The sequence below is a fragment of the Mytilus galloprovincialis genome, chromosome 3, assembly GCF_965363235.1.
Source record: "Mytilus galloprovincialis chromosome 3, xbMytGall1.hap1.1, whole genome shotgun sequence".
NCBI lineage: Eukaryota > Metazoa > Mollusca > Bivalvia > Mytilida > Mytilidae > Mytilus > Mytilus galloprovincialis.
In genome coordinates, this window is record NC_134840.1 from 53,900,174 (window position 1) to 53,923,030 (window position 22,857).

Here is a 22,857-nt window from a genome sequence, read left to right on the forward strand (position 1 = left end):
TGACAAGGTCGCCAGTCATCTGGGAATTGTTTATTACTTTTTTGTGCATTTTAACTAATATTTTTATTGTCAAATCGAATTTCAAGTATCAATAAAAGATTAATAGCAGACCAGGTGAAGAATCTGTTTCAACTGAACTGAAAATATATAGCACTTGTTGTTGAAAAACTTTTCCCTTTAAAGCCATCTGCAATATCTGATAATTGTCATGTGCATTTAGATATGAACATGAAAAACATGTATATCTAAATCAATTAAAGATAGATATAGTAACTGTGTAATACATATTCCTTATAGTTTTTGCCAAGTTCGAGTGTTCTCAAATATTGCATTTTCTCCTATTGTACTGGAACCCTGTATCAATTTGATACACTTGTCCTTAAAATGCATAACATATTTGCCACTGGAAGTCAAGCAACCAACAATCAACCAATCAATGTAATACTTATCCTTTTTTCATGTTAATTCTGCATGGTAAATAAAAGAAAAATATGAGTTCAGCATATACCTACATACTGACATGACACTGTACAAACGATCGAAATCAATGTTCAGCGTGACATATGAAAAAAGATGAAAAGCAGAAAACCATTAGTTCTCTCCTCTGATAGAAAAAACGACAACCCCCGAGAGACACGGACCAATATGTCAGATTAACACAATTAAAGCTTCTATTATCCTTATTAATAACGTTGCATTTTGCACTCAATAACAGAAACGAGGGTGCAATTCATGACGAATGCTTGATTAATATTAAATAGATAAAATGTAAATACACTTCAATCGATTTTGCAGTTAGAAAATTGCTGTTTTAGATAACAATGATTAAAGATTGTTGCTCATCAACTACCCTTGATATCATAATCAAATGTAGTATGTCAAACAATTTAAGTAGGGACCCCATGCAAGCATGTCGTTACATTACTTTGATTTTTTTCAGTAAAAAGATATTTTCAATTAAGTAAGATATCAGATTATGGTGAACTATTACCAAATCTCCTTATTTTCATATTAAACAATTAAACAACTGGAATAGACGCCTTATTCAGATAACGTAGTCATAAAATTTTCTTTGGTGACCAATCATTGCTGAACGAGATAAAACTTGGCGGATTGAAATTTTGTAAAACTAAATTTTACCCCAAACATATATTGAAAGATACAAAATGTACCTACATAACGTACGTAAAGAATCCCGTCTGGGGTTGGCCACGTATTTGTGTTTTGTCATTTATATTCATTCTGCGCATCTGGTGCAGAAAAATTGGTACCGTTAATGTTATTATAAGAAATCAACGTTAGCTTTTTTTAGAAGCTCGTTATAAATTCCTTTTTTGAAGACATGGCAATTTGTATTACATTGTTGTAAAATGTAAGTAGACGCTATAGTCACTGTGAGTTTCAGACAAGACTGATTGAATTAGTAATATTTCCGCTGCTAGGTCATTGACTTGCAAAGTACTTTGATTTTATATTTATATCATTAATAGATTTTTTAATGTATGGATATAGGATATTTTTATACAATGTAGCAAATAGTATTGCTGAACTTATGAGGATGATGTTGTTGACAACTTATGAAAAAGCGTTTATAAGTCCATTATTTAGATTTTAAGTCTGACGGTGATTTGCAGACGTTATATTATCATTCTTGGTATATTTTCCATTGTGCTGTATCTCAGATGTGATCAGATGTGTGTTTCTTAATACAATACAGATAGAATAAATGTTAATGATTGATATACTGTAAACAATTAAAACAGTTAAATTTTACTACTCATTCCAGAAATAATCCTTGTGTGTCCGTACGTTTTTAATTTCCACTGATCGTTGTATTGAGAAATATGCAGTATGTTACATTTGTTAAAAAGTCGTGAAACATAGATTTATGAGAATTTAATTCATGTGAATCTAAACTATGCATGTTTCTTTCAATGTTTTCTTTTCACACAAAGCTAGCAAGGTGTTTGTGTCTTCTAAAGCTTATAGAAATCCAAATATATTTGATTTCCTACAATAGTCGTACAGGGCGGCAAAATTTCAATTTTAATATCTGTCTTTTTTTTTTGTTTATTGCTTTGCCTTCATTCTCTTTTGAAACGTTTCACATTTTGCTTTTAAAATTGCAGACTATTCGTAATAAGTTTTACTCATTGATGAAGGACGTACCCTGACGTAGCTGTCACATTGGCAATATATTACCACATCTTCATATTCTCATATTTTTTATCTGGAAAACTTAATTCTGTGCGACATATAAAGTAAGAGCATTCATTTTTTTTCGCAGGGAGGGATAATTCAGGTACGAACATTTTATGAAAGTATTTGAGTGCTTTCCGGTATGCACATTCTTTATTATGCGATTTTTCATTTGACAATGTTCTCTTGTCTGTATATTCTTTACTTGTTATCAAGATTGCGATTTGGGTTATTGATTTTCATGGAAATTTTGTGAATTATTTATTTAATTTGAATATTATATAATACCTGAATACCATAGACGTGTTCTGCCTTTCTGTGAATCACTTAATAGTGTTGTGAGACTTGGTTAACTCGCATGTGTTTTGTTAAACTATAAATCTTTTGTTTAATAATTGAGCGTATAATAGTATTAGCTTTAGTATTTGTCCGTTTTATAAACAGTAAAGTAAATTCTGTTAGAAGTCACTTATGGACTTTTACAAACGATTAAAGTAGAAAACGAAAAATGTTGTCGTCATTTCCATCCGGACTCTTCTATTCCACAGCATGCCTTCTCATTAATTTTGATAATTTCGACATTTATTCCTAACAGAACATTTTAAAACCAGTAAGATAGGTACTCGAACTATAACTGAATGAAAACTTAAACGTTATAACTGCTCTCAAGACTGAATGAAACACTGTCTATATAAAGTTTCAGATTATAACAGCAAATGCAATACAGATATCAGTACTTTACAAGTAAATTAAGTTTTGCACCAAATGACACGCTAGATTCGATGTTAATGCTGAATTTTGTGTGCTTCAGTCTTTAGATTTATGAAATTTCTACACACTGTTGCTGTGATCAATAGAAAAATACCGAAATACCTACCAGTAATTGCTGAATATCAAACAAGTACAGATAGAGTATCTGTATGTCGTCATCAACCATACAATTGGCTTTAAATCCCGCTTAATTTTCAAATAAAGTAATTTTACGGAAAATTTTGTTCAGCCCACCCTCAATAAAGCTAATTGTTTAATAGAATCGACAATTGGAACTATTCTTATTCAACTAATTTTCATTTCAAGATTATAATTAAATTTTAGAAAAATTCTGTTAAATATGAAGTTTCTTGAACCAGTGTGTTATAGTGGTTGTATATATGTCTTGGAGATAAGTTAGCCGAAATATAAGGGAGGTAAGCAAATATAAAGATCACTAAACTTAAGATAAGGAATACAAATGCAATTCTTATGCAGTATATTGTTGCTTCAACGTAGTCTTTGTCGATTTCTATTATGCAATACTAGTATGTGTTTTGTTATTTTGAAGTATTTGGTATTGAAAGTAGAGCGATCATTTGAAATCTCTGTTAGATGTACTCCCAATGTTTTAACATGTAGTATTGACAGTTGAGGACTGTATGGTTGACCTCTATATGTCTTTTGATTATTCTTTTATGTCGTTTCAATCACATTAACGTATATCCGGATCTCTTCTTAATCTTAACTCTAAGGCGAAATGTTCAAATAGATATATAATTGATATTGTGCATTTTTTCAATTTGAATGAAAAATAGTATGGCTATTTCAGATTTCTAAGCTCTTTTTCGTAAGTGCATGTGATGATATCCAGTTTGACATGATTAACGATTTTTTTCATTTCCATTTAATTTCTTACAATGACGGTGAGGTAATGGTAAAATTTCTTCCTTTTAACTTTAAATGAAACCAAGAAAAATTCTCATACAGTTATTGGAAAAGTCATGTTTATCCAAGCTTATTGAAATAAACCTCGTCACTCTAAAACAATCTAATTAACTTTAACAAGTCTTCAGTAATTAAATTGAACCTTTTCTATTAATTGTTGACTGTTTAAATCTAAATTATCATGGAAGGCCAGAAAGTAGTTGACTAATATCAGAGAATCCATCGTAACTTTGGAATTTGATTACAACGATTAGATTTATTTGCATCTTTTATTGTTTTATAAAGATTAAAATTTTGGTGTTGATTTTATTATTGTTCTTCCAATACCACCCACAAATCATTAATATTTTATGATTTATATAACCTGCAAACATGTTTGATATTTTTCATTATTTATGTCAAAAAAAAGATCACATACGAAGCAATGTTATGCATATTAAAGTGCTCCTTGCTTGAAAGTTACAAGCTGTATGTCAAAAGTAGTTGGGTATCGGCACCTTCCAGAAAAGTTTGTCCAAACTCCAGAGAATGCTCCGTAAATTCAGTTTTTGGTAACATTTAATTTTGATTTTAAATTTCAATTTTGGAATAATATTGGATTTTCAAATCTAGGGATGCAACAGAAACATTTAACACTCAATTTAATTTTCAAAAATGATGCAAAAACATTTTTTTTAAAAACCTTGATAAATAATTCACAAACGTCAAAGGATTGTATCAAGTTGTTTATTGATAGCGGTAAAATGCATTTGAAGTAGGCTTCTTTAAATATAACACAACTCTATCAAATTTCATCTAATTGTTCAATGTTATCCTATTCATTGGCGAACTTCCATTCGGCAGCAGTTGTTCTGACCATAGATGTAATACCATCTATGTTCTGACCAAATACTCTAGAGAACACGAGACAAGATTTATATGAAAATTGATATTGTAATGAGACATACATCCTCAAAATGTGTTGCATAATTAAAGGTTACTGATGAAAAATTAATAGAAACAATATCAATTGCCACCTATAAAATGTATTATTCTATACTTAAAAATATGTAATTCAAGATTATTTTTTGTAAAAGTTTTTTTTCTTCAGTAAATGACATTTTCACTTCCTTGTAATCTACTCCCTTTTTGAATCAACATACACATGGGTTGATGCTGAGTATAATTCAAATTAAATAATTCGATGTTGCTTTCGTGTGGTGAAACTTAAAACAAACAATTACTTTTATAGGGTATTATATTTAAAAAATAATTTGCTCGTTGTGGCAATGATGTTACCATCCTAAAGATATTTTGCAAATCAGAACAACTGAAGTAACATCGCCAGCTTTTAGAAATGTTGTAAAAATGATGAGCGCACAAGTTAGACTTGCTACAATTCTATAATTTCTCTCTTACTAATTTATATGTTTACTGATAAGTGCCAGTCTACTGATTGACCTTGGAGATGTCACTATAATTGTAATCTCCTAGTTATAGCAGTAAAATTATTAAAGGGGCAAAATTGAAAGAAAAAAAAAGAAAAAAACATAATTAGGAAGGGACATGTAGCAAGTCTACGCACAAGTATACCAATCTTAACTTCTGTACTTCTTGTACCGTATTACAATCCCAAATTAAGTCGACGGAGTAACACATCACCTGAAAACAACATCCATATTTTAAAGTTGATCGAGTTATCAACGGAATGGGATATATAGTGCAGGCGGTAGGGTTACCGTTGATATCTCAACAGATTGAATTAGAATATTCCGATGACGAAATTATTAAAACATCTACATGGAGAGCCCTTTATTCTGATTGCCTCGAATTCATTCACTATTTTGCAAAAACATATTTTTGATGATGTGTTTTTGACATGTTCATCAGTATCAATTTCCTAATGTCAAATGGTAATAAAGTTATTGTTTGTAAATAATACAAATGCTCATTTAATCATTTTGTCTGCAGTTTAATATCCCCTGTTGTATTTCTGAGCAAATTTGATAAACCAACTCAAGAGTTGTCTAAGAATAAGATAATGGACTACAAGGCCATGACACGTTCGACCAACAAAGAAAAGAAAAAGAAAAACATTTTATTATTTTCTATTTGGTTAAAATACAGATCAAATTACTCAAGCTCAATTGAACCAATTGGATTGGTAATGTAAACAACAAAAACAGCTGCCATTTTAATTATTTTCTGATGATACAAAAGGTGAAATAACAAGATACCGAACTTCATTGAAAAATCAGAACGGAAAGTCCCTGAACAAATGCAAAATCAAAAGCCAAAACACACCAAACAAATGAAACACAACTGTCATATTCCTAACTTGGTACAGACATGTTCTTATGTAGAAAATACAAAGGACTTATCTTAATCATATTTTAAGTTTTCTTGATTGTGCATTTTAGCAGAAATTGTCATTTAAACAAATATATACGGGTTGATTGCAATGACAAAATGTGTCCACCTGACGATGTAAATAACCTTGTCTAGTTATTTCGTTATTGAGGCTGTAAATAAACTTTCATCTCATTTCTTTTCTCTACATGAATGAAAGATCGAGAATTGTTGATGTTATTATTACTGGTTGGTGAAAACCACAAATAGCTTGATAAACATATCAGACCTTTAATACAGTATCTGATATCCATCAATAGTTTAATGCAGTTTTTCACAGGCCTTTTTGTAATTAATGTTTCAATGACATTATCAACATAATGGTCAGATACTGACCATATTAAGATGGGATTGATACTTATGATACAATTAAATGACCATCGCTGTCTCCTGGCTTTAGTTTGTCGATTCACTATAATATAATTGTCGTTGGTATTTCCACTTTCTAGTCAGTTGATATTTTTTAAATATTTTTAGAAACACTTCGTAATAGTCTGTCAGGTATCTAATCAAGTTTGTTACAATCATCAACAAAGGTATTAAAATGTCATCAGGTTTCTCAGCATCATAAGCAAACATATAAATTAGAATTTTCAAGTGCTAAAAGTTGATAAACAACAATGAAAAACACTAAATGTAATTTCACTATTTAATTAGTTTAAAACATTTAAACTATCAAACATGGCATCTTCCCGTATTTTTTGCTTAGGGGTTTGTAATTCTGTCTTGTCAGCAATTAAACCCCTTCCCTTGTATTGAATCCATTCCCCATAAGTTTATAATATTCATCATTTGTGCATACATAAAATAAAATAGATAGAATGAAATTCAAAACAGTGTGGCTGTGGCCATTGATTGATACATTAAATTCATCCATTGACTGGGACAATTTACGTGAACGTTTGTCTGTAACGACCACTGTTCACGACGTACCTACGATAGACATTTAAACTGTGGGGTCACCAAAGGTTTCTTAACGCCTTTAATTATAAAATAATTCGAAAAGTTAATCAGGAATAACCTTTATGTTTTGATTTATATAATTGATATAAATCAAAACATCGTGTTATTTCTGATTAATTTTTCGAATTACTTTATTAAGGTGTTGAGAACCTTTGGTGACCCCATAGTTTAAGTGTCTTTAAAAAGTACATAGTGAGCAGTGGTCGTTACATACAAACGTTCACCTAAATTGTCCCAGTCAATGGATGAATTTAATGTGTCAATCAATGGCCACAGCCACACTGTTTTGAATTTCATTCTAATTCCCAAACTTTAACGCTATCTTTAAAGAATTACCAAAAGAGTATAAATTGCCAATGTTAGGAAAAGCGCGTTTTAAAGCTGACTTCCCTGTCTGAAGTTTCACCAGAAGCGCTTGAACAGCATTTAATTCGAGGGTCGAGGAAAGAATAATTTGGCAAATCATAAACAATATTCTTGGAAATGATATTAAGTAAGCCTTAGCCATGCTTTTGCAAAAAATATCTTCTAAAATTCAAAACAAAGGAAGCAATTTGTTTTAACTATATACAAATTATTTGTATTGAAATTCGGTGAAAGAAACACACCGCTTTTGGGTTGTTAGGCTATGTGGTAACGTGACCTAAAAGTATAAGAATTTAGATGTGTCCATGTCAATTTTGCACATTCCTTTCTGTCGTAGTATTTTCCAATTACAACACATTCCTAAAAGGGGAATCATATATGATGACAATGATGTGGGTTTACCTCTATGATACAGCAATCTTATGACAATATTAACCACGAAATACAATATTTTGAATTAGACATGTGTCTAGACGGTGTTTAAGGTCAAAATCATATACAGTCGATTAAAATTGTCAATAAATTTGAAAGTTACATTGCTCATTGTTGAAGGCCGTACGGTAACCTATGGTTGTTAATTTCTATGTCATTTGGTATCTTGTAGAGAGTTGTCTCATTGGCAATTATACAACATCTTCTTTTTTATAAAGTCTGCCAACAACACACATTTCTCCAAACCACCACAAAGACTAAGACATCACATGCGGCAACTATTGACGAGGTTCCAAAAATGGACCAGCAATGCATATATTGTGTATGTTGCGCATGTTTAAAACAATATTTTTAGATCTCACAAGCATTTTTAAATATCTATGCATACAATTTGTTAGTTCATGAGAACTATGATTCAAACTATACAATTTCATATTTTTTAATGTCGTTTAACAATACTGAAATACGTTTATTAAATGTTTTAATAATTTATAAGCCAACCACTGCAATTACGATATCACTGGTCGTAAGTTAATTAGAATGCGCAGTTGTTTTTCTGCTCTTTGCATGTGTCTAATAAGTTTCGGGGAAATTTATTCTGTAGTCTCCAAAAAGTTATTAATGCTCTGTGTATCGAAAGTGTAAAGATTTGCATCTGCTTAAACAGATAATGGTAAACGTATAATGCATATTTGTGTATCTACTTTATCATGGTGCCATCGAAATTATCTTATGTTTGTTGTAGTTTAGCTTTTGTTGTAGTTGTTGTTTCAGTATCTATTATTTTTATATATCTGACTGAATTATGTTTTTTTTCCATTTGTATTTGTATTATTCAATCAATTGTTTAATTTTCTTTTTCAGATGCGATTGTTAGGGCGGCAGGAAATAATAGTGTATTTATTGGGACTTTTGTGTGCATGCGTATATGGAATGAAAATAGACTTTTCCAGATTAAGACAAATTCGACGTCCATACATAGAAAAGCGAAATAATCAATGTTCAGGTGAGTCTAATAAATTTTATTTTTACTTAACTTGCTTTTCAAGGTTTTATTTCAATCACTTGTGAATCCATTCTTCTCATTAAATTTCATTATTTCAATAATAGAGTATTTTAAAATCTTTATAACCAAAATATTGTTTTCCTACTTCAGTGGTTTGTTTAACATTATCTTATTCAGATACCGGAAATCAGAAACTTTACTGGTAATATCGGCGCGGTTATACAACCTCCTTGCATGCCTTGGTATATAATTCAATTTAACGGATATGTTTGTTTTTAAATGAAGTGTTACAAAAGTCGGAGTATTCCACAAAATCCTTAGCATTCCCAAAAGATACTTATTTTTCATATCGCAGTTTTCGAGTACACCTGTTTGCTCTTGTCACATGAACATTCAATATAAAAATGTTGGTCTTTTCGTAAATATAACTGTATAGCCAGTCAAGGTCGTTAAAAACTTCCATTTGTTGTAAATATAACAATTCAATAAACTGTCAACTGATTGTGTTGTACCGACAAAGGGAACATATTTATAGTTATCTGTGAAAGAGATATTCTGTAACAGAAAAAAGAAAGTCATGTAGGCCTCCGTAGACCTCCGAAACCATGGAAATGTACAGCTATATTTTAACACTATGAAAAAAAGATCACGAATTGTATTATATTTCAGTGATATATTACAAAAAAAGATATTACGAAGGGGTAAATTAGAAGCATTATTAGATCCTGGTAATGGAAAAAAATAGATAATTCTTCAAAACTTTCAATTATAATGTCACTATGCTATTACTTGCATGATAATACTGTTTTTTTAGATTATGCAAATCCCTCGGTTTTTGTTTGTAACGTTGATTTGTGTTTCTTAAACGATTTTCGTAATTTAAACATCGGTAAACTTCTGTAGGTCAAAGATTTGACATAAAATGACGATTTCAGGCATAGTTGGGGGAAATATGATACTGTACATTGTATGGGTTACAACATTACACAAAAGGACATTTTACCAATACATCCAAAAAAAAAATGATATGGGATATCCTTTCATGACAAAACAAATCAGTGGATGAACATAAAACTAGAGGCTCTTAAGAGCCTGTGTCGCTCACCTTGGTTTATGTGCATATCAAACATAAGACACAGATGGATTTATGACAAAATTTTGTTTTGGTGATGGTGATGTGTTTGTAGATCTTTCTTTACTGAACATTCTTGCTACTTACAATTATCTCTATCTATAATGAACTTGGCCCATTAGATACAGATGAAAATATTTTGTAAAAATTTACAAAAATTTACAAAATTTATGAAAAATGTTAAAGATTGACTATAAAGGGCAATAACTCCTTAAGGGCTCAACTGACCATTTTGGTCATGTTTGACTTACTTGTAGATCTTACTTTGCTGAACATTATTGCTGTTTACAGTTTATCTGTATCTATAATAATATTCAAGATAATAACCAAAAACAGCAAAATTTCTTTAAAAATTACCAATTGAAGGGCAACAACCCAACAACCGATTGTCCGACTCATCTGAAAATTCCAAGGCAGACAGATCTTGACTTGCTAAACAATTTAATCCCGTTAGATTTGCTCTAAATGCTTAGGTGTCAGAGTTATAAGTAATAATCTACGTTTTACCCCTATGTTCTATTTTTAGCCATGGCGGCCATCTTGGTTGGTTAGCCGGGTCACCGCACACATTTTTAAAACAAGATACCCTAATGATGATTGTGGCCAAGTTTAGTTAAATTTGGCCCAGTCGTTTCAGAGGAGAAGATTTTTGTAAAAGTTAACGACGACGGACGCCGGACGACAGGTGATGAGAAAAGCTCACTTGGTCCTTTGGGCCAGGTGAGCTAAAAAGGAACGGCGCTTTTAATTGCTGTTCTTCATCTTAAAAAGTCACAGTGAGTCCTTCAACGCGGAGCAAATAAACCTCCCATCGCACTGCAAGTGTAAGACGGACCCTAACACCGGTTTAAGCGGAAGTCTTTGCAAAGTGACAACCTCCCAGTATTGTCTTGTTAACGTCTATTAAGAAGACATTAGAAAGAATTGTTATATATTTTGATTTTTGAATTTGATAATCAGAAGATGGGGCTTCTCTAATTGCACAACTGTTAAAACGTTCCGAACAATCTGTTGTTTCAAAGTCTCTTACTTTACCTTATGAAAAAATTCTTTACCTTTATTTTGCTGTGAATTAGAGTTATAAAAAAAAATTGCTATGTTATGTTTGTGCAAATCAAAAGAACATTTTAAGGCGATCTTTAGCTTTAATCAATTTCCAAGACAAGTTATAGGGAATTAACAGAGCTTGGTGGAATTAATGAATTCTTGTGAATTTATGCAGAAAGCAAAACTTATTGCTTTCAGTCACAACCACATTGATGAAGCTGAGTTGATATTACTCGGAAAAGAAAGAAATGGACATCAAATTGTAATTACCAAATATCCAAATGAATAAATAGTAGATTATCATACATAAAGGGCTATAATGCTTTTGTTTTTCTAATATTCTGTCTGGATAACTGACGTAATGTTACCTTTTATGGCCAGACTGACAAAATATGTTCAAATCTCGTGCTACACTGTATACAAGTGTAGATTTTTCTACCATAACTGTCATTTTGGGAAATCTACGTTGAATACTGAATACTTAAGTTACTTTGTTGTAATTTACTATATCTAGATGTTATAAAAAGAGAGCAATTAATCAGTAGTCACGGAATTAAACTGTCAGAAAATGTGCTTATTGACTAAATATGATGGAAAGTCAATAAATTCTATAACCTGAGAAGGGTATTACATCGGGAAACAAACAGATAACACCTTTGATAAGTAGTTATTGTCAAACGGAAAGACGTCAAATAAATATTCTTTGTACAGCTTTTAACCACATAACATGTCACGTGTTTCACTCGCCTTCTGCTCGGTGATTACATTGCATGTTTTGCATGGGACATATATTTTTTTGAAAACAGAATGTGGCGGGGCTAAACATGTAAGTGGGATCCCACCTTCCCCTAACCTGGGACAGTGGTGTAACAGTACAACATAAGAATGAACTATGAAAATCAGTTGAAAAAGGCTTAACTCATCAGATTGACACAAATTAAAAAATCTTTAACAAAAACACGAGTGAACGTGGCCGGGTACTTGTATATCCAAACAACAAAAAAAGACACAAAGTAATGATCTGAGAGTACTCGCAGTTTCTGACAGCTAACGGTTCAAAGCCACTAACAACTAATAAAGAAAATCATGCATCTAAGACTTAATTATCAATTAGTACACATCCAACATCCAATGGATTTAGGCTAAAGACGTCATTAACAGAGAAGAACACGACCTTGTGTTTGCTTAAAGCATTCATAACGCACGTCCATCAAGAACAAAAAATTGTAAGCAGTACATTTGAAAAAAATTTCTATGACAAGAGTTGACAAACGTGTGGTTTCTTCTTGACCGTTTTATGAATGCCTTGATGTCTGGACTGGTCACGTAAGATAATATTTGTGTTTTAGAAAAGGTCCATTTGTCGTAGAATCAACCAATATCTTTTTCGTTATTGAAGACTTTTAACTGAATTCGACTTAACACTGAATTTGAATTTGTCTTGAGTCATACAATCGTTGTCACTCGTGGAGCAGAAACTGCCTAATCAAAATGAATTCATAGTAGGGTTCATGTTTCTTTAGTTTTTCTGTGTACTGCTTTATTAACTATAATTGTTTGTCTTTTTGTCTTTCATTGTGGTATAGTGTACATTGTATGTGTTTTCCTCTTTGCCTTGTGATAATTTATTGCTGACTTGTTTTATCATACTTAGTAAAAATTATCAGTTTGTGTCGTTTTACTAAGAACAATTTCTATAATTTCTTCCGATTTCTTAATACACTTTGACTTTCAAAGTTTTGGCTCTGAAAGTGTCAAGTAGTCGAGTATGGCATTCTAAATTTATAAATTTGACGGCTGATCCTGATCTAATTATGTCGATATCATGTCGATATCATACTTTTGGAAATACAATGAAAAGAAAACAAACATCAAAACATTCACTAGACTTTATTATCGACTCCTAGTTATCGACTCCTAGAGTCGATATTAAGAATTGAACGATGGACAGTCAATGCGTGAATTTTTCTTGCTACCTGATTGGAAGATATTACGAAACGTGAATAATCAAAGTTTATTGATTGGTTAGGACAATGCAAACCTAGTAAATGTCCTTCAATCCCGTAGAGTATCGGATTTGTCCTCTCTATTTTAGCAATTAGATTTTGCCTGGTCATTAATCATGCATATTCATGATATTGGTACACAGGTAACTTTTATCTATAAATAGTCGAATCTTCTGGAGTTTCGTAAACAACAACGTTAAACGATATATACTACTTCATAACGTGTGACCTCACGTGTGTGGTAAAATTTGTTGATTGATGCACGTGGCTATTTTAGTAAATGAATAAATCTACAAAGCAAGAGCACTTTCTATTTTCATCAGCTAAGAGTCGACTAGCCCTTTTTGAAAGGCTAAAGCTTGTTCTATAAAGCCATTCAAAAGTTACCCATAAGAATACACAATCATGTTCTAGAATCTATGATTTTGATCTTAATTCGTCGTTTTATATTTTGTATTGGGAATTTTGGCATTATAATAAGTTACAGACAGCTAATATTCGCTCTGAAAACTCTTTTAGTTGTTTCCTATATTGACACATTATATGTTTGTTATCAAAACAAACAATTAATGGTGTCTGAAGATCTTCCTTAACGTTTATTTATTGTTATTAATTTTGTAATTGTCACTTACACTTGTCTAGAAAACCAGGGTTATGTCTGTGGTGCGTGTTGTCTCGCTCATTAATTTCGTATCTATAATTTCATTCTCGTAAGATGTTACACTGATGGGAATATGGTATAAAGTGTGCACTATTGCATTGTCTGGATATTAATTTCGCATACAGTTTGTGAAATATGTCTATATTTTAATACCTCTTATGTATAAAAACTTTTTTAAAAGTAATAGATGGTTTATTTTTAATTATTCGCCGTATAAAATAATCTACCATTATGGCTTAGAATAAACAAAGTTCAAGCAACTTTAGTACTAATAGATTTACAAAATATATGGATTTAATTGGTCAAAGTTGACGTTGAAGTACAAAAAGTTTCATTAATGTGTGTGATACAGCTTGAGCCTACTGTCGCCATTAACGGAAATTCATACTTTTGTTCATTATCAGATACTGTCTTGTAAAAATTGATTATTCTGATAAATTGTAGACTTTAATTTCCTGAATTATAAGCCACACCACAAGTTTAAACAGGATTATATCTGACCATTCCCTTTGATAATACTTGACACATGAATCAGTAGTTACTTTCTTTGCTATTTTCAGCACCACTCCTCAAAATTGACCTCACAAATACGGGACACGATGTCGGTGTCCAGATGATAAGTCATGCTTGCAAAAAAGTTTTATTTTAGATCAACCATACATTTTGAAATTTGAAAAATATTCTTCTCTCTTTTTCACAATTTATATCGTCCCAGATGAATAACAAGTCTGAAATGAGACAATATTTACAATTTAACTGTTCTTTATTGTATATTTATGCAACATGCGCTCTCTTAACTCGACAGCAAGGTACAGGAAACAGTTATTTATGAAGGAGAACTTTGCATAATTATAGGATTCGTGACAAGTGAGAACTGGATGTCTGAAGAGTTGGTATCAAGAGATACCAAATTCTCACGAGTTGTTTAATCTATTTCTCTTATTTGTCTTGAATAATTTCGATACGTTCATTGGTCTCATGAATAGCCAATAGAAATGTCGCAATTTCGTAATATATTGCATTGGCTAACCAAATAATTGCGTTTTCCGTATTAATTATTCATATTACATCCCGTTTAGTGTGACACGCGATGTATTTTTTCATGCGGAAAAGACATACATTTGTAACAGCCAGAGGAGAAAGAAATCCGAACGCAACTAAACATCACAAAAACAACCCATCATATACCTACAAGTCAAACTAGTATGAAATTCAAAACAGTGTAGCTGTGGCCATTGATTGACACATTAAAATCATTCATTGACTGGGACAATTTAGGTGAACGTTTGTATGTAACGACCAATGCTCACTATGTACTTTTTAAAGACACTTAAACTATGGGGTCACCAAAGGTTCTCAACACCTAAATAAAGTAATTCGAAAAATTAATCAGAAATAACACGATATTTTGATTTATATCAATTATATAAATCAAAACACAAAGGTTATTCCTGATTATTTTTTCGAATTATTTTATAATTAAAGCCGTTAAGAAACCTTTGGTTACCCCACAGTTTAAATGTCTATCGTAGGTACGTCATGAACAGTGGTTGTTACAGACAAACGTTCACGTAAATTGTCCCAGTCAATGGATGATTTTGATGGGTCAATCAATGGCCACAGCTACACTGTTTTGAATTTCATACTATATAATCACCAATGATAAACAAGTGTCTTAACTTTGGGATAAGATCTATATCGATTTTAAAGAAGAAAAGGGTTCCATTGGTTTTAACGTCCAGTGACGATTATAACATGCATATTCATATGAACTCTGCTTTGTGATAGACCAACACGCTGAGTCGGTTTTTAAACTTGCCAGTTCACTATGAGGCAGGTAACAGAAAAGCAAACTGGATTTATGTAAACGAATTATGGACTAGTATCAGAACGAACACAATAAACTATTGTCGAAAAAAAACTCCCGAATCTCTTGTTATAGTATAGAGAATATAGTTATACTTACAGGATTATAACAAGCTTTGTCTTGAGAAATTACACTTGTGCAGTTAACATCAAACTTTGCCGCAGTTAAAACATGAAACTCTTGCCGATAGCATCAAACTTTGCCTTAAAATATATTGTTTTAACCAACCTCTGAATGTTTTGCCTGTCCTTAGTTAAGATTAATGGTCATAAACGGTTCTTGCTGTCTTTTCTGGTTTATCCAGTGGTTTATATTTTTGACAGAATAATCATATCATATTGTTTAACAAACCTTGATAAATTGTTGTTCGTCCAAAAAGTATTTTTGTTATCTTTCACATTCCCAGCTCATGAATCGACAATGACTCAAGACAGACGGGAATATATGAAAGATTATCCATATTAGTTTAACTTACCCATTGCTGATGTTCTACGAAAGTAGGGATATGCTCTTTGACAACAATTAATGATTTTTGTGGATGATAAACATCATTAGGAGCAAAGATCATTCTTTACCCAGATGAAACATCGTGTTTATCAATATTATAACATGTCATTGGTTAGATACATTGCTTTATTTCATCTCCAGTATATATCATCCTGTTCTGTATTTGGTATCTTATATAAAACATACAAAACACAGTTGCGTTGGTTTGGTCCTTAATTTGTTAAAACATGTTCCTTAACAAAATTCATAGCACTGAAATGTTGAATTTATATTGGCAGAAAATTGATATAAATTTTGATATATTTATTCATTTGAGCCATAAAAATATGAATGGCATAACACCAATATGTTCTATATGAAGGGAAATCATGCTTATTTGATTGAGAGGTAGATATTATCTACCTTGGTCCTAAATTCCTGATTTGTTAACAGGATGTCTTAGATATTTATTTTCTTACTGATCTTTCTCTCCCTCTCTCCCTCTCTCACTCCCTGTTCAATGGAAATTACGAGAACTCGTTACAGCTAAATCGATTTTATCACTTCAACAATATTACAAAGTAACAATTAAGAGAGTTCCAGTTGCTTGTTGTTTTTCTTCATTATTGGTTCTTCTTATCCTCTTAGTAATAATGTTTAATGTTGTAAAACTAATAATCTTGTCAAATTGTTTCCTCGACACATTCCACGACACATCAACAACTGTAAAACTTGATGGGTTTTCTCTGAAAATTAATAGACTAGTTTATAAAACCTTCTAATCCGTCAAACAAGGGACAGAATGAAATCCCATCCGCCATTTCATTTCAGAAATTAATCCCCATTCATCATCAGGAATAACAGTGGAACAAAATCTTTTAAATCTGTGACATAGATTAGTGAATTGAAGAGAAGCCAGATTTTCATTTTATTTTAACAAACGAATTCATTCTTATGTCTTAAAAAGTAGGATGAACATTTAAAATTCTGATAATTATCTTTCAATTAACTTCATTGGTTTCTTTTATAAAAGAGAAACTATTAAGATCAGGCATTATAACGTATCAGCTATGTTTTCTATGAATGAATAAACATGCTAAGATAAAGGGACACAGTTCAAAAAAGGGTCACCACTTATGACACCCACAATATTCAAAGGATAACTTGGTGCATTTTTTTTTCAAATGTAGCGTTTCATTTAAATGCCATATATTTTTAATCACGAAATTCTGTGGGTTTTTTTTTAAAACCACCTGAGATGAAAAAGATTTAAAAAAAGGATGATAATTCTGGAAAGGAAAGTAAATCTATTGCTGCCGATCATACACTTGCATGTAACTAAAATTATATTACTGCTATATATAAAAGCGTGTTATTGTGACATGCAGCGTAGTATTGTCACCTAATGTTCATTTAGTTAGAAAGTTTTGCCCACTTAATCTTACAAATGATACATTTTCTATGGTCTTTATTGCAACAAAACACAACATTTTACCTCATGGTATCGTTTCATTTATCTTATATGTACTAATGTTATTTGATGACTCGGATTCAGCTTTCGTATGAAGATACACTATTCATTGAGAACCCATGTTTTACCTGTCTGCTTGTCTTCTTCTTTTTATTTTATCAACATATTTTACCAATATTTTGACTTTTCAGGTAACCCTTGCGAAGAAGATAAACCATTTCTTTGTCGATCGTCACCAACATGTATAGCTTTAGAACAAGTGTGTGATTCTATTCCGCAATGTCCTGATGGGTTCGATGAAAGTCCAGCTTTATGTAATGCTAGTAAGTTTATAAAACTATTACAACCTGTTCTCACTTCTTTTTTCACCAGGGCGCTATTCCAACTATCATCGAAAAATTCTCATTTTGAGTGTTGAAGGTCTTTGGTTTGATAATTGGCTTTAGCTATAGTATGACTTTATAATGATGGCATAGTAACCAGTTTTCGCATTCTTCCGTGTGAGTAAAAAACAATTTAGATTTGTGGTTCTTATACAGGGAGTTATCGAAAATGTGTCGACAGGGAAAGGATCTCCAACTATTAAACAAATGCCGTCATACGATGCTAAAGCAGTTTAGAGCAAATACGTTACGCTGCGAATAGTTGTATGCCAAATCTTGCCGACTCGGAGCCAAAATAATTATTTCGGAAGGATAAAATGTCTTCTTGCGAAATGTATCCTTGTTATTATACTAAGGGCCAATCAAGCCAAAAACTATACTAAGAGCCAATAAAAGCAAACATCATAAGCCGAAGAGGAAATGAAACACAATTACTGCATGGGGTCAAAACACACACAAATTGTGCCGAAAACATTACACTTAAAAGTAGATATCAATAAAAATGATACGAGCCGTAAACTAGGGTAAATTAAGATGCTTTTGGATGCTAAGCAGTTGTGATGTTTCTCCAAGCAGAGTACATAAACCAAAAAAAGTTACCAGTTCTGATTATAGTGGCAAGTTTACGGTACCTGCTATAGTTAACAAATTTATTTATCTTAACATGATGGTGATGACTAATATTATGTACTAATACCTAAAAAGATAACAAACACAGACATACAAACAAACACAAACGACACATGGTTCAGAAAGCCTGACTAAGTAAAGTCATGAAACTTGATAGACGAATTTATTATTGTCGATTCGTTACTTAGACCTCTCGAAACTTGAGTCTAAAAAAATGCCGTGTTTTCGCTATGGAAAGGATGCGTGATGAAAAGACCGGTTTGTGACAGAACCATAACCTTAAAAATACAAAAATTATGATTAACAATTCAACAAATCAGTTTATAACTAACCTAAGACAAGAAAGTATTATGTTTAAAGCAAGATGTTTTTAGCAAATTGCTCTATTCGGTCTATTCGGATAATATCGCAATAATTTATTATTTGAATTATAGAAAAAAGACCTTCAATAGGAGATCTGGAGGATTTTCTAATCAAAAATGAACATTGGATAATCCCCGCATTATTTAATGGCGCATCACCAGAGTTAGTAGCTCATAGTCTGGTTGGTAAGTATTGTGGAAGAAATTCTTAAAAATCTGTCTTCTTTTTATGTGAAATATTGCATTAGCCCATATAACTTAGGATGACCCTGTGATGATGGTTTGTACATAAAATTCACCAAGTACACACATGGCCAACCAGTTGTGAAGACTTCTTGGAACGAGGAAACTTAAAATCCCTAAGCAGAGCATGGAAATTTGTCTACAGTTTACTTACCGCAACACAGGCATATAACTTATATTCGCTTAGCGATTAATGGGACATTTCGCAGTAGGATTAGGATAATAATACATATTAAAACTCAAATATAAGGATTTTTCTTAATTAACAAATCTTAGAGATGGGTATTTTTCAAAAGACTATTTTGCATGACAATTTTTTAATTTCATATCATCCAGTATTCAATTTGGTGATCGCTAATTCAGAACAGCAAAACAATGTCATATCGTATTCGCCATATATTTTTTTAATTTGCTATTATAATGAAGTATAAACCATGTGTTTTTATGTTAAGTCTACGACAAACTATTTTTTATCTTAAATAATTCAATCAGAATTGTTTATTATCAGAAATGTGATATTAATAAAAATGGAAATTGAAACGAGTTATAGATTTCTTTCCGTATTTTGCCTAAGTTTTCATAAAATAGTTATTTATCTGACGGATACATGACCAGAATATAACTAATCTCATAAGTTGTGTTTTCGTTTCATATTCCTTTTATTTACACAGTCAGATAGATTTGAATTAGCTAGACAAAATAAATATAATCTCAAAATTGTGCTTTCTATATTATAGCAATTGTTGACTTAGTACGTGACGTATAAGAGAACAATTTGCCAAATTAATACATAGTTAATTAGATAAAAAAAAATCAGATTGATAAGGCTGAATATCAGAGAAAAAAAACATTTTATTACATTTTTGTAATAAATGACATTATTTTAATATGTTAATTATAGAAAAAAAGCATGTATATGGTTTCACTTTTTAAACATTTTTTTTCTCCATAGTGTCGTCGGATTTGGAAGAGGTGAAACTTATGGTTGGAATGGACCCACAATCAGAAGAAAATCTTCATGAAGCTTTTATGGCAGTACTGACTGGCGATGAGAGACCATTGTTGAAAATGGGAATGCCTCAGGAAGAGTGGTTCGATGTACAATTCATGTTGAATAGGCTGATTGAAGGTGGTCTTCAGGTGTGACGTAATGATGACGTCACAATAAATGCCATATATTATTCAAAAATGATCTTCAGAAAAACATATTTTGTAACAATAAAGTTTAAAATGCATCTAAAATATATTTATTTTGTTAAAAACAAAATAGTGTGATATAGGATTAGAAAAAAAGGATAAATGGTTAAGGGAATAATCGCCGCATTCCAAGTTAATTTAAGGAGTTAGTATAAACTGAATTTGTTGAAATGTAAAAGTATTAAAGGATCTAAACCAAAAGATCGAATTCACTCAAGTATGTATTTTTTTCTAAAAAGTTGTTTTAAGACTTATTCTGTTGAAGTTCCTTTTGTTTATAAACTTTACTAAAATGAACTGATTTTGTTAGTAATTTTAAAACAAATCAAGATATTGAAATTGTTATGCTTTTTTTCAATTCAAGAGCAGACCATAAAATTGATAGTGTTAACTTTTACATTGTAAGCAATAACCAGTCTTGCTTTGACAGGCTAATATTTGGCACACCATTGTTAAAACATTCTGACATATGCTTTGACAATCTCAAATAGGATAAGTAATAAAATTTTAAACCATTTGTAGATGTGGTCATTTTTTCGGTTTTATATATTCTCAAGAGTAACTGCCTTTGAAGTGAACTGGATAAGGACATACATAGGTATATAAGAAAATAAGTATCTAAGTAGTAGGAAAACAGAGTAGATGATTAATGAAGTTCGTAATTCATTACGTAAACTGTCGTTTTCTTCCACAATTTGTTTGTGCTGTTTACAGAGATAACTTTTATTATTGGTGACGTTTACACGAGTGCTATGGACAGATTGCCGTCAAATATCAATTTGGACATCCTCTAGAGTTTTCAACAAGAAATGGAATTGAATAAGTGTATCGAATTCCAGTTGAAATATTCCAGGGGGACATAATTCTAAGCTGTTAAGAATGCAAATCAAGATTATTATTTAAACGCGTAGGTTCGTAATTAATTTATGGCAACGAAAATGTTACGTTTGCCAACCAATAAAATTTGCTATTATACATAAATGTTAAGAGAAATATTTCAAAAAGTTTTCTTCTCGATTTTAATGAGGATTTATCTAATATTTTAGAAGTTTTGCGGATTTTTCGCCCTTATTGTTTTAGTTTTGTTCACGATCACATGTTAGTTTATCGTAAAATAGTACTTGCTCATTCGTATAAAATCAACATCATTAGAACAACTCCAGCAGATAGATGTCATTTTCATTAAAACTAAAATAAACATGTGACTACTTACAACACCGAGTGAATACTTTTCTGCTTACAATATATGTACTATTTTAATTTTTGATGTCAATTTGGAAATTGATCAAGGATGTCATTTTAAGATACTTCAAATCGAATACTGATAGCTGAACGAAATATTGAGGTCAGAGTTATAATCACCAATACAATTTAATTACTAGATGCGTTCGAACGAATTTCAAAGACTATATGCATATGCTGTTAAAATCAAGAGCAGTGACGAAGGTTAATAGTAAAAATGGATGTGTAATCGCTATCAATATCAGTTCTTCTCTTTCATAACCATGACTACAGTTTTACTATATTTTCAATATATCATAAAGCGATCTTTGTCTTTCTTTTTTTTTCCCCATCTCCTTTATAGAACCAGTTTGGCATCAGAACAATAATTGTAAAAAACAGTTATGTAACGTTAATTGATTAAAATAATTTGCAGAAAATTATGACATAAAACACATTCTTCATATGGAATTGACTTGTGTTACCTTAATTGAAATTCTATCTCTGTGACTCAATATATAACTGAAAAGATTTTTTTATCAATTTCGGAAGGAAAATTATATACACTCAAAAGGTAATATGAACTATTCCGCTTCTGTTGATCATCCACATCATGCATTAGCAATTAAATGTTACTGAAATACAATGTCTTAGTTGCTGGTTATATTATTTATATAAGTGACAAAGTGACTGTTATATGAAAATTATTATTTACCAATATTGGATAAAATAAGACATGAAGCTTGTACTTGCTGTTTGCTAGATAACTCTGTATCTTTTGTTCGAATACTAATAAAGTTTATTTTGTTTTCATGAAGTTTTCTTTGCATCTAATTTATTAGTGATATACACATACAGCATTTACACCATCCAAACCCAACCATTCCAACGCACAGTCGGATTACACCCCCCCCCCCCCAAAAAAAAAAACAAACAATTTACAAACACACACAAAGCACAGTCAAAGGACGAAAATTCTGAATTTTGATAGACAATGTGTATTCATATTCCGTCACTACTAACATAGTATGCAAACTATGCGCATATCCAAATTCTCATGCCTTTGTTAGTCGTGTAAGTTTGTGTTTTTTGTTAAATT

At 31.3% G+C, this 22,857-nt stretch overlaps 1 protein-coding gene across 3 annotated transcripts in view; it reads left to right on the forward strand.

Annotated features, from left to right (window-relative positions):
- Positions 1 to 22,575, forward strand: part of LOC143068315 (neuropeptide prohormone-4-like) — a 45,302-nt gene extending 22,727 nt beyond the window's left edge. For 2 of the 3 annotated variants that reach the window (XM_076242261.1, XM_076242260.1), the window contains exons 2-5: positions 8,911 to 9,052; positions 17,914 to 18,045; positions 19,170 to 19,283; positions 20,293 to 22,575. In XM_076242261.1, the coding sequence (XP_076098376.1) occupies positions 8,911 to 9,052; positions 17,914 to 18,045; positions 19,170 to 19,283; positions 20,293 to 20,486 (582 nt within the window). In that variant the 3' untranslated portion in view covers positions 20,487 to 22,575. Of the gene's footprint in view, positions 1 to 8,596; positions 8,720 to 8,910; positions 9,053 to 17,913; positions 18,046 to 19,169; positions 19,284 to 20,292 lie in introns of those variants that run through there. The other variant, XM_076242259.1, reaches the window with a different exon arrangement.
- Positions 22,576 to 22,857: the final 282 nt, after the last annotated feature.